Source organism: Gossypium hirsutum, chromosome D06, assembly GCF_007990345.1.
Source record: "Gossypium hirsutum isolate 1008001.06 chromosome D06, Gossypium_hirsutum_v2.1, whole genome shotgun sequence".
Taxonomy (NCBI): domain Eukaryota; kingdom Viridiplantae; phylum Streptophyta; class Magnoliopsida; order Malvales; family Malvaceae; genus Gossypium; species Gossypium hirsutum.
Genome location: NC_053442.1, coordinates 63202410 through 63216682, shown reverse-complemented (window position 1 = coordinate 63216682; position 14273 = coordinate 63202410). Strand labels below are relative to the sequence as shown.

At 28.6% G+C, this 14273-nt stretch overlaps 1 protein-coding gene across 1 annotated transcript; it reads left to right on the top strand.

Moving 5' to 3' along the window:
• The first annotated feature begins 8136 nt into the window (after positions 1–8136).
• Positions 8137–10333, top strand: LOC107962378 (probable WRKY transcription factor 70). Its single transcript, NM_001327727.1, is given in 3 exon segments — positions 8137–8486; positions 9153–9254; positions 9894–10333. Coding segments are annotated over 3 exon segments (828 nt in total). The 5' UTR covers positions 8137–8145; the 3' UTR covers positions 10279–10333.
• The last annotated feature ends 3940 nt before the right edge of the window (positions 10334–14273 follow it).

Here is a 14273-nt window from a genome sequence, read left to right as displayed (position 1 = left end):
ACCAGTCCAGGCTAAATTTAGACCCTAATTCGGATTACCCGTCCGGGCTAAATCCATTTTCCACATATTCTTCGGGAGGGCTATATCAGGATAGGATCACCCGTCCGGGCTAGATCATTTTTACCGTCAATTCCTTTTCAGAGATCCATCGAATTTTCCTTTCATTCAACCGGGATTTATTTCCTCTTTTCATCAAGAATATCAATACTTCATCAGTTATCATACAATAAACATCCAAATCATATTCACATCAATAACAAACATTTCAAGCATTTATGAATATAATTCAAGTTACACGAACTTACCTCGACACTTGTTCGTAACCAAAAATCTACTAATCCCGAACTTTTTCTTTTCCTCGATCTTGCTTCGTATTTGAATTTTCCGGATCTAAATAAATCAATTTAATCACTAATCTAATACATTTCTTGTTCATATGTAACATTCTCTATAATTCCATTATTATTTATAGTGCATTCAAAGCTGTCTCACTGAGTCACAGTTACTAAATTATTTATATCTTGAGCTACGGAGCTCAAAATTAAGATCTGTTAATTTTCCCTGAAACTAGACTTACATATATTCTTATCTAAAATTTTCAGAATTTTTGGTTTAGCCAACAAGTACAGTTTATTCTTTAAAGTTTCCCCTGTTTCATTGTTTGACAGTTTCGACCCCTCTTCACTAAAAATTAATTATCTCATTGTACAGAATTCGAATGATGTTTCCGTTTGTTTATTCTGAAAATAGACTCATCAAAGATTCTAAACATATAAATTATAACTCATAATCATTTTTTTTACAATTTTTAATGATTTTCCAAAGTCAGAACAGGGGAACCCAAATTCATTCTGACATTGTATCACAAAATATATTATATCTCATTATTTACAATTCCATTGATTAAACCATTTCTTCTATGAGAAACTAGACTCAATAAGCTTTAATTTCATATTTTATTCATCCTCTAATTCGATCTATACAATTTTTGGTGATTTTTCAAAGTTGGACTACTGCTGCTGTCCAAAACTGTTTTAGTGTATGATGTTAATTATCATTTTCCCCTAAACTTTCAATAAATGATAATTTCATCCCTACTCAATTAACCTCTCAATTGAGCTGATTTTTCTCAATTAACACTTTATCCCATCATTTTAAACTATTTTATAAGCTTTGGAAATTAGAGTTTTAGTACTAGACTTTAATTCCAAACTTTTTCACAATTAAGTCCTACAAATCAATTTCTATTGAAATTTCCTAATAAAATCATCTCACAAACAAATTAAAGCTTTAATTTCATCTATTTCATCATAAACTTCCAGCACATATTCATAGCAACTTTCCATTTCATTCATAAAATCAAAAGCTAATGAATTTAGTAATAGGACCTAGTTGTAAAAGTCTTAGAAACACAAAGATTACAAGAAAAGGCAAGCATTAACTCACTTGGTGCAAAAATTATGAAAAACCAGCTTGAAGAAACCCTTGGGACGTTTTTGGCTGATGAGAATGCAGAAAATATGAAGAGAATTCTAGATATTCCACTTTAGTCCTAACTTTTAAAGCAATTTTTGCAATATTCCAATTTTACCCTTAATTCTTCAATTCTCCTAATTTTTCTCAACGTATGCCGCCCAAAATATCTTCTTTTGGGATTATTTTCAATTTATGTCCCTCCTCAATTAACAATTGAGCTATTTAATCCTTCTAGTAACTTTTACACCTTTTTAATTTAGTCCTTTTTACGTAATTGACTATCCAAACATTAAAATTTTCTAACGAAATTTTTATACCATATTACTAATATTTCATAATTATTTATAAATTTATTTTTGACTTGATTTTACGAGATCAAAGTCTCGATACCTTATTTTTACCCAATTTCTTCAATAATTTCTTTTTCTAACTAACCACTAAATCGGTAAAATTTTTCTATCGATATTTTCATACTATTTTCCTATCATATCAATATTCATGCAAAAATATTAAAATAAATTTATCTTTAAATCAGATTTGTGGTTACGAAACCACTATTCTGATAACTTTGAATTTGGGCCATTACAATTTTTGTCTTTTATAATTTAAAATGGGCCTAAATGAAAAAATTTTCATTTTATGAGATCGGGGACCCTGCCAGCCCCCCAACTTCGCCACTAAATTTAGCCACTGCACTATTTTGATTTAATACTTGAATTTGAAATGCCAATATAGCCGAAGGACTTCTAATAAATTGGATTATGTCCTATTTTTAAAATAAAGAAATTTACTCCAATATTACACATGTGGAATGTCAAATAAGCAAATAAAAATGTCGAATTTAGGGTTGTAAGGTTTCTAATTAGATTTTGGAGTTGTAAGATTTTTTAGCACTACTCAGAGAAACGGAGTGAACATCACCTTTTTTTTTATTTTTTTACTTGCATGATTTCTACATGGCTTCAAACAGGTTGATCCCGTGAGTAATTTTCTTTTTAAATGCTGTGTAATCTAATTTACCTAAAGTTTTTTCATGAAGTTATCGATTTGGACTTCAACCATTAAACTAAAAAAGAGAGGAGATTTGTTTTTGAAATTAAAAGTAGAAGGATTAAAGTTTTAGTACGAGACTATCTACTTAATACAACGTATTTTTTGTTATTATTTTTTGTGCTCGGATTCTTTTACTAGTAGTATTTTTTTCTAGTGAATTTATTTTTCTTTCTTGCTAATATAACTCATGATGTTGTAATAATCGATGTCTTGAGGAGTTAGTTATAAAATTTGACCTTTTATTAAAAAATAAATAGATTAAATTTCAAACATGTAAAGAATATAGGGACTGAGAACGGAATTAGACCTTTTTGTCATTCCTAGCTTTTCTTCCTTCCTATTTTATTTCTAGTCTTTCTTTAGTGACTTCATGTTTCCCCAAAAAGCAAAAGCAAAAGCTACATGTCATACATCTACTGATCTCTCATGTAATAATCACGTATGTCATCATGTGTTTTATAGTGTAAGATTAATTTTGTTTGAATCAAGACGGAATGTAGGTAAAGTTCTCTCAATAATAATTTTAAAATTCGAAGTTGATTCAAATATTTAAAAATTAAAATTTAATTTTGCATCTCCCAATCATTTATTATTAAAATTATATATAGTTATAGATTATAGGAAATATATATATATATTGGAGGTATTCATTGGTTAAATCGATCTTGGGTTTAACATTAACACACTTTATATTTATCTAAGCCCAGCTCAAAATACGAGTTTAAAATTTTATTCAAATTAAATCATATTTGTAAATAGCTAATCCAAACCCATTTTAGGCATTCCTATATTATTTTTTAAATTTTAAAAAAAAATTATATTATTTTAATTTAATATTTTTTTCATTTATTAAAATTTTTATATATAGACATCTTAGTATTTTTTTAATTTTGACAGTATATATAGTACTATCTGTTACTATGGATTTAGTTTTTATATGTTATAAATTATATTATATATAAAAATAACATAATATACGATATTATACACAGAAAACGAGTTAGGCTTGAACCTTGAATGTTTCAGTCCGAGTCCAGCTCGTATTTTAAACCAGCCTAATTTTATTACCAAAATCTAATTTTCAAATTTAATACTTTAACCCAATTTCTCTCAATTTTAAGAAAAATCTTCAAAGATGTTTTTTTCAAATCAATCTAACAAAGATATGTTTAATTATTGTTGATAGCATGGCTCATTCTTCACATGCACCTTCAATCATTATTTTAAAGTATATTATTTAATTTCATTGAACCAATAATCCATTTACATCTACCTTGGGAAGCCATTATCCTAATATGATATTTTAAAGTGCCTTTGTATAAAGTTCTTTTACCTTTAAATTTTTATAGTTTGGCCCCTTAAATTTAAAATATAGTTTTTTTTATATTTTGATTTGATGTAATTTAAATTTTGTTGTTTTTTTGTTTAAAAAAAAAATCATTAGTTAGTCACTAGTGTGGAGTATGCCTCATATTTAAGCATAAACAGTATGTGAGGTCGCAACGAGAGCCCTTTGTCCCATGAGAAAATAAGCTTCATCCCGGCAACGTGACCATACTTTGTCACGACGAGAAGAAAGCCACGTCGCAACGTGGCGACATGTTCCTCAATTTTCTCGGCTTTACTTCTTTCAGTTAAATACTGTTTTAGTTTCCCACTCAAACTTTGATTAATATAGATTATTTTAATATTATTTGACCTACGAATTTAGACTATAAATAGGTCTTCTATAACCCTAGAAAGATGAACTCATAACACATTTAAGTATTAGTTTTTATATGCTTTCATAGAATTTTGTGTTTGAGTTTTGAGAGTTATTACTTTCGGGTTTTGGGGTTTAGTTTTTATCTCAATCTTTGTACTTTTTGTTTTTACCAATTTAGTGAAATTATTTTTTTCCGTGATTTTTTATTATCTTTTGAAGAGTTTTTCCATGTAAATATTTGTGTGTCCTCTTTATTCAATTTTTCTTTTTCTCTTATTCGTTCTTGTTTGTTGCTTACACGAGTTTATTCCCAATAAATACCTATTTTAATTAAAATACTAGTATGAAAATGATGTTTTTTAAGAAATAACTAATAACATTATAAAAGGAGAGAAACTAAATTATGCCAAATTATAAAGATTAAATCTCAAATTTGAGTTTTAATTTAAAGACCAAAACCATAATTTTACTAAATTTCTATTAAACTGAGCCTTATTGGATAATTTGTTTTGATATAATAAATTAAAGTGTTCTTTAAATAAAAGTAAAGTTGAGCAAATTCATAAAATCAAGTTGAAATGGTTTCAATTGAATCAAACATTTCCAAATATGTTTTAATTATTTTCAAACTAGTTAGAATTGCTTCAGGACAAAAAGTATCGATCCTTTTTGTCTAAGTATCAATATTCTACAAGATATTGATACCTCTCTGTTAATCGATACCAAATTGACATTCTGGAATCTGTAACATTTGCTAGGTATTGATCTGGTATCGATATTCTACAAGATAAATCTCCCAGGTATCGATATTCTTGCTCCAATGGTCATTAAAATCAGCATTAATTACAAAAAAATATCGATACCCTTTTAGTAGGTATCGATACTCGTTGCTACAGGTGAAGTTAATGACCTAGTATTTCATCCCCAACGGCTATATTCACTTCTACAACAACCACAACGGTTGGAAATCAATTAAAGGGTATAAATACCATCTTCCAAAGGTTTAGCAATAACAAGAGACATGTGCAAAGCTTAAAGATCAATCAAAACAACTTAGAGCTTAATTCTTTCATACCTTTTCTTGTAAACACTTGTGAGCTTTCATTGTATTCATTTAGCTAAAGTGTTCTTCTTTATATTTGTGCTTAATTGGCAAACATCCTAATCTTGTAAGAATTGTTTCTTTGTTTACTTAATTTGTTTGTCTTTGAGAGAGGGTTAATTCTTAAGGTTTTGGTAGAAACCTTAAGCGAGCTGTATCTTAAGATTCTGGGGCATAAATATTAAGAGAGATTGTAAGGTTAAACATTGCCCTCAAAGGTTGCCAAATTAGTGAATTTAGGAAATCCTTAATTGTAGTAAGTTAAGGTAGTTGCATATTTTTAATTGTTTCCATTAAAATTTCTCAAAGGCCAATTCAACCTCCCGATCGTCGATTTCGAGTTGATCCTTTCGAGCTAACAATTTCTTTACTATTTGTTGCATTATAATCACTAATTAATTAAATTCCATAAAAAATTCACTCTTAACTTTTTTTTATAGGACTAAGTGTCTTCATCTGTTTTACAGTACGAGCCTAGTCTAGTTTGGATCAAAAGTGATACTCAAGTAAAACTCTTCTAATAATGTCAACTTTGAAATTCGAATTTGATCCAAATACTTGAAAAAAAATTTCATTTTTACTTCTTCTAATCACTTGTCGGTAAAAATATTCAATCTAATTAATAGTATACAACAACTAGTACCACTGCCTCAAAGTAAAGTTATCATCAGTATTGTTGTCAGTACAGGATAACGTGAGTTTGTGTGCGCTAAAACACATTATATTCCTATTTAATGGTTGGGGAGGAATTATAGGTAGTTCTAAGCTTTATATAAAAAAAATTTCGAATATTAAATACAGATATATGATTTTTCTATAATTATTTTAAAATCGAAGCATGACTTGAAATAGAATTATTTTGGGTCCCATATTTACAAACATCAAACAAAAGTAAGTGCAAAACGACAAATGGTCCCCCTAATTATCAATATTAAATACTTACATCTAAGTCTCGATTAAATTGATAGTTAAGCTTCATTATGCTTATTAGATTCCAACTTAAATAAGATATTGATTTTTTTTTCGGTTTTTGCATTTTATGATTGATCAAATTCTGTAATTAGTCTTCTTTTTTTTTTTCCGTAAGTTATAGATTTAGTATTTGTATTTTAATCTGATCATTTTTAGTTTATGTATTTTTTAAATTGGTCAATTTTAAATTTACTTTTCAAATTTTAAAATTTTAGTTCTGACGAAACGATAGTAGTTAAATATATTTGGTTAAATTCTACTATTAGTCTTAATATTGCGTAAAGTTATAGATTTAGTCCAGTTGCTATATTTTTTGAATTTTTGAAATTTTAAATCTTAATGCAAACAATAGTCATAAAATCTATTAACTAGTTATTTTTTTAGTAATATGTGGAAATAGTAAGTTGGCATAACATTACACATGCGGCAATATTTAATAGGTTAAATATGCTTTAAGCCCCTATACTCTTCGTACATTAAAATTTAGTCCTACTTTTTTTTCAACGAATTTAGTCCCTTTACTTTTCATATTTCAAAATTTAGGTCTAATTGAAAACACTCTTAAAATTCTTCTATTAAATTCAAGTTCATTACAACGTCATGTTTTTTGTTACATGGCTACCAAGTGAGTAGTTTTTCTATTTCAAAATGTCTTACTAGTGAATTTGACAAAAAAAAAACTTTAATGATGTTGACAATTGAACTTGAATTTTGAAACTTTAATCATAGAGGGACTAAATTCTAAATGTATGAAGAGTATAATGACTTGGAGCATATTTCAACCTATTTAATAGCTACAATTTGGTCAGGATTAAAATTTTAAAATGGGTAAAGTACACCCAAGGGCACTAAACTATTAGTTAGTTTACGTTTTGGTTACTAAACTTTAAAAAGTTACAAAATGGTCAATAAACTATTCAAAAGTTTTCATTTAAGTCATTGAACTATTTGAAAGTTTTTATTTAAGTCACTAGGCTATCAAGCTTATATATATATATACAAAGTCCAACTAACGAGCTCCAAGCGACAATTTGATGATTTGCACGGTAGATCAATACCCATCGGCGAGTAGAAGAACATACCTTAGATTCAAGTCGATTTGATGGTCAGTGTCGAAATAGGAGAAGAAAGTTGCTTGGATTTTGGTTTACAAATTTGTAATATTCAAAGTTGTTTCATGAAAAATAACTGAATCGTAGAAAAGAAGAGGAAGAAAAGTTTTCGGTTAGTAGAGACAATGCGAATAAAGAATGCCTTAACAGCCCAGTGACTTAAATGAAAACTTTTGAATAGTTCAATTACTATTTTTGTAACTTTTTAAAGTTGAGTAACCTAAACGTAAAACTTAATAATAGTTTAATTCCATTAAGTATAATTTATCCTTTTAAAATTATAAAAATATAAAAACTGAAAATGACCAAATTAAGGTGTAAATACTAAATTTACAACTTACATAAATTACAAGACCTAATAGCAAAATTATTATCCTGCGTATACAACAAAAGAAGAATAGGGAAAAAGTGAAGACGTTTGACATCAGCTTTCCCTCATTGATTAAACGTCATTTTGCTTTTGTCAGCAATTAACTTCATCAATGCATTACACCCCCTTTCCTTACAATTTCCCTTGACATTCTTCCCCCTTTCCTCATTTCTCATCTCTTATACCTTTTTTCTCCTCCCTTAAAGGCGTCTTATGATCTTATCTCTTCTGCTCCTTTCACCTACATACACACATATACATATATATATATACATACATACACTTACGAAGACCGGAAGTGAGGCAACAAATAAAAGCCAAAGAGGGGTTTTTTCTGGGGGGGGTGATAAGAACTATGGATACTCTTTATCCATGGCCTGAACCTGAAACACTATCAAGCAACAAGAAAAGGGTAATACAACAACTTGCGGAAGGTCAACAGTGTGCTACTGAGCTTCAAGTTATTGTACTCCAGAACAACAAGCCCTCTCAACAAGCTGAGGAGCTTGTGCAAAAGATCTTGTGGTCATTTAATCAAACAATTTCTATGCTAGCTGAAGCTGGTCATCATGATGAAGTGATTTCCCAGAATCAGGCAACTTGTAATGATGATTGTAAGTCTCAAGATTCTAGTGAGAGCAGCAAGAGATCACTTTCAGCATTCGCCAAGGATAAGAGGGGCTGTTACAAGAGAAAGTAAGAAAGATTCTTTTTTTATTTTCCCAATAACCAAATAATTAAATAAATTGTCACCTAATTATTTGATGGGTAAACTACAAAAATACTTATTTTTATATGTATTAGATTACATGTTAATGGCTTATATTTAAAATGTTATGTTTTAGTCATTTACGTTATTATTTTGTTACGAAGTGGTCCTCCGTTACCTCCTAACAGCGGTTCTACGTAGCAGTCCAAATTAAATTTATTTAATTAAAAACCTATTTTTATCTCAGCAATTGGACATCTATGTTAGAATTTAAAACCCATTTGAATTGCCACGTAAGATTGTTGTTAAGGAGATAATGGAATTTAATCGTAGAGTGATCATTTCATAACAAAACGATAACGTAAGTGACTAAAACGTAACATTTCAAATAAAAGTGACTATTTTTATAGTTTACCTTTATTTAATATTGTATTATTGTCAATAATTGACTTTAATTAATTAAGTGTTAATTTTATATCTTTTCATTGTTGGATAAAAAAAATCATACTTGAGTAATTTTTACCGTAAATTATTTTAAATATTAACCATGAGGTGTGGTAGAGCAGTATTGATTATTGTATTTCTACTCGTGAGAATATAGCACAAAGTCTTCCATAATTATTTTTGGTATTAATTGGATGTTATTTTTGTAGGAGGTTTGCTCAAACAAGCACAGTGGTGTCTGATAAAATAGAAGATGGGCATGCATGGAGGAAATATGGACAAAAAAATATCTTAAATTCTAAACATCCAAGGTAAACTCATTTTTTGTTTCACTAATTCATTTACTCATCAAGTTAATGAAAGCAAACATTTGATATTTTGTTTAATGTGATATTTGAACTTGAACTCAAACCTTAAACTCGAACTTGAATATCGAGTTTTAAACCTTGATCCCAGAACTTAAACCTTGAACCCAAATCAAGTTCAGGGTTCATAATTCAGAATTCGATTTCGAGATTAGAATTCAGGATTCAGGGTTCGGGATTCAGAGTTTGAGTTTAGGGTTCGAGATTTGAGTTAGAGTTCAAAATTCAGGGTTCAGAATTTTGAGTTCAAGGTTTAGGGTAAAAAAATTACCAAAATTATGTGTTAATAATCATGAATGATGTGGTAGGAAATTACATTTCTCCTTAAATTCACTTTGGCTCTCAAAAGATGAAAAATTACCAAAAAAATCATTAGTTTAATGATAAAAACTCACTTTGGCTCTCAAAAGATGAAAAAAAAAGGTTTAATCTTTATAAAATTCTAAAATAACAAGCCTATACAAAGATAAAATTGTACTTTAACCCTTTTAAAGTTCTATAATTTAATTTTGGTCCTCTAAAAATAGATTTCAGGCTTCGTCCCTTAAACTATTCCTTATAATTTGGTCCATTTGTGATCAACAGGAGTTACTTTAGGTGCAGTCACAAGCATGATCAAGGCTGTAGTGCTATCAAACAAGTTCAAAGAATGGAAGATGATACCCAAATGTACCACATCACATACATTGGTACCCACACTTGCAGAGGCCAGTACTCATCCATGGCTACACCACGAATCGACCGTCTGAGTCCGATATCAAAACTCGAATCCGAGGAACAAACGACGACACCAAGCGATGTTACGGATTTGGATTCGATGACCATGTGGACGGATGTAATGATGGGTGGTGTTGGTTTTGAAGCTGATGCGGTGTCCAACATGTATTCATGCACTGAAATCACTTGTTTGGATTTAGAACCTGTTGAGCTTGAAAATGGTTTGCAGTTTGATGACCCTGATTTTGCTTAGTAAAACTTTGGCTTCTTTGTACAGTTAATATTATAAGCCATGTTCCCTATTTGTATTATGTAATCGACGGGCAAATTATGTTGTTAGTCCCTGTACTTGAATGAAATTTGAGACTCAGTTCTTTTATTTTAAAAATTAAACTTTATTTTTTCCTTTTTAAATTTAAAAATTCGAGTCTTCCAGGGGTGGAGAGTAATTTTTTTGGGGGGGCCGGAATTAAATTATATATTTTTACAATAGTAAAAAAGCAATTCCATCAATTTAATATCCTATATCTATATAATTTTTAAAGGACTAATCAAATTTTTATCATTTTTGGGGGGTTAAAGTGTAATTTTACTATTACTAATTTAAAATTTTATAAATTATAAATGGCCTAAATTAAAAATTTACCATTTTAGAAGGGGTAGTCTCCACTACACTCCGCCACAAGAGTCTTCTAATTATTTACTTTTTTTAGTATTTTTTTTTGTTGAATTTTGCTATTGATGTACTAAAAGAAATCTTGTTAAATGGAAAATTTGCAATCTAATTTCTTTATAAATAATAATATATAACTTAATATATAATAAAATTACACTTTTGACCTCAAAAAATTAAAAAAATTATTTAGTCATCTAAAAACGACGAAATCATAAATTAATACATGATGAAAATTATATTTTAACCTCTCAAAATTAATAATTTTAATTTCATCCCTTAAATGATAATCAAAAGCACATTTATATCAATTAAATAATCACATATTAACATGTTCTCATAATATCTACAAAATTATATTTCATATTTTATTTTATATATAAAAAATACTAGCTTATAATATATTTACAAATTCTAAAATTATTAAATTAAAGTATTATTAAGGTGAAATCATTTTTTTAAATTTATGTTAATTTTCAAAATTAATTTTCATAACTTAAATTTTTTTTATCATAGTAATGCCAAACATTAAAAATCTCAACCACTTTTGTAGGCGTGTAAATATGAGGAACCCCATCCATTTGGATGGGTAGCAGAGGTGAACTCAAAATTTTTTTTAGAGAGGCCGAAATTAAAATTTAATTTTTAATAGTTTATATTTTTATAATTTTTAAAAAATTAAATAAAATTTTTATCATTTTAGGGGAGCTAAAGTGTAATTTTACCTTTATTAATTTAAAATTTTAAAATTTCTAAATGGTCTAATGGACGGGGGGTCAGGGCCCCTGCCAGTCCCCTAAATACGCCACTAATGAACAATGTGTTTACCTGTGATTAGTGTAAAAATAGCGGTAGCATTGAGATTAGATACTGTAACGATACTACAGCGTGAGATAAAAACAAAGTTAAGCGCACCACAAAGGAAGTAAATGCCCATCTAAATGGCCCATAAGCTAATAAGTAAAGTCATTGTAATTATTTAGTTTATTTGGTTTACATGTTATATCAACACCAAGGGGTCCCTAAAAAAAGTATATAACTTTCAAACTTTGTTTGTGGACACTTTTTTTTTTGTGGGTGTGATTGTAAGACATCCTTATCCAAATAATAGTATTAGTTGGATTTTACTTTGGGTTAAGCTCGAATTTCTATAATTGAATTCTAGGATAAGTTCAAAAGTTGATTAAATGATGGAGATAAAATTAGATATTTTGAGTTAAAATGGTCTAAATTGAATAAATAATTCTTTGTGTGGACCAAAAATGAAAGTTTTCCATTTGGCCAAATCTAAAAAGGATTAAAATTGAACTCTTAATTTTAAGTGGAATTAAAAGAGAAATTATACCATTTAACTAAGGGAAGCCAAAACTCCTAGCTAGGGGAGAACATTGGGTCTTTTTGATCGGTTTGGTCAAATTTTTTTATTAAATCGATATAATTTATTATAATCTACAAAAGAACGACTCGTCCAAATTAAAGCTCAAGAACTAACATAATCGAATCGACTTTAGGTCAATCTATTTGGTTAGTTAATTGACTTTAATTATTGGACTTGAATAATATTTATTTTATAAATTAAAAATATATTAAATTAAGTAGATTTTATTGGTAGGGTCAGTTTGAAAATTCAAAATTTGATAACTGATCGAAATAATCAACAAAACAAAACTCTTGACTGAAAAAAATCATCCAAACTGAAATCGATTAAATCGATTGAGTTGGTTTAGTCGATTTTCTCTATTTTAACCAAAAATTGCTTTCCCTTACTCTTACCTAAAGGTGTTCGTGGGCCGAGTTCAAGTTGGACCTAAACATGATATTAACACACTTTATGATTGTCTAAGCCCAAATTGTCTCAAAATATGGGTTTAAATTTTTGCCTAAGCCCACTTGTGTTTGTAAATAGTTAATCCAAGTCCATTTTAGGCTTGCCCAAATTATTAAAAAAAAATTTATATTGTTTTTAATTTAATATTGAATTATTTTATAAATTTTTTTATTTGTTAAAATTTTATATTTAATTATCTTAATATTTTTTAATGTTTACACTATAGTATTATATATTACTATAAATTTATTTTTTATGTGTTATAAATTACATAATATATAAAAATTAATATAATATAAAATATTACAAACTTAAAAGCAGGTTAGGCCGGGCCAGTTTGGACCTTGAATGTTCAAGCTCAGGCTCAGCTCATATTTTAAACGGGTTTAATTTGTTTGCTTAAGCCCATTTTTCAGGTGTAATATTTTTTCCAAACGCTCTCAAATTTTGGGTGGGCCTTCAAACTTGGACGATAACTCAGCCCATTAACAAGTCTACTCCTGCCTAAACCTGCTCATGGGTTGGGCTATCCGCTCAGGCTTAAAGGCCTACTCAAAAAATGAAAGGGTTTGGACAAAACACAAGACCCAGCAATGGGCTTGGGCAAAAATTTTTTACTTCAACCTAGTCCAGCCCGAATATTATGTTATAAAATAATGTTACGTTAATTATATATGTTAAATAATAATTATATATTTATATTTATATTAAATCATTAATCCAATAACAATTAAACTCATTGCTTAAGACCTAAAAAAACTTTCTCAACTAAATAACCCAACTCAAGATATAAAATTTTAAAATTTATATTTAATACAATAAAATATTTATTATATTTATGGTAGTGTTTTTTAATATAAATATTTTTTAATGTGTAAGAAAACTTTTATCTTTTTTTTTTTAGTGCATTCAGTGTATTATATTTTTTTAAAAAATAAGTTTAAATAAAAATTCATTTTAAAAAATCAAATACAGACGAGCCGGGTTAAGTAAATTTATTTTATTTTTTAAAATTAGACCGTATTTAGATAAAAAAAATACTCATTTTTTGGGTTGCGTACCTACCCCAACTTCATCCCTAATAATATCTATTCAATCTCGAATCAAGTTTCAATCAATAAATTTCAAGCATGCTTGATAGTATGGCTGGATTACTACCCTAACGAAAAAAAGGCAAGGTGCTCTTTTGTTTGGTTTGCATGTTACATCAACAGCATGGGGTCCTGAAAAATATGAGCTTTCAAACTTTTAATGGGGAAATTGAATTTTTTGGGGGACTTCTTTGCAAATTAAATGAACAAACAAAAGCTGAGAATTAGACACGTGGGTCAGACAATAAATGGAAAAGGATAGAGCACATGCTATTTTTTGCCGCAATAAAAGGACAAAACTAGTTTCCATCATCAAAAGAAAAGTAAATTTGCATATATCAGACGTGGATTTCAATTACAATATAATAGGATGGGTTGAATTTCAATTATTGGATTAGGTTATTTTTTTGAAAAATTATAATATCAGATTTCAATAATGAAAACGCTTTTACCCGAGAGTGTTTTATGCGTATTGACGAAATAACTTTTCTAGCTGGAAGCGTTTTCTGTTCATGTGGCAAAAAAAATTTTCTGGTGGAAACTTTTTCGACTAGTATGGTAGAAAGCGATTCCAATTAGAAGCGTTTTTCTGTCGATACGTTGAAAAAGCTTCAGCTGGAAGTGTTTTTCTGCAAATCCGCTAACATTTTCGTTAT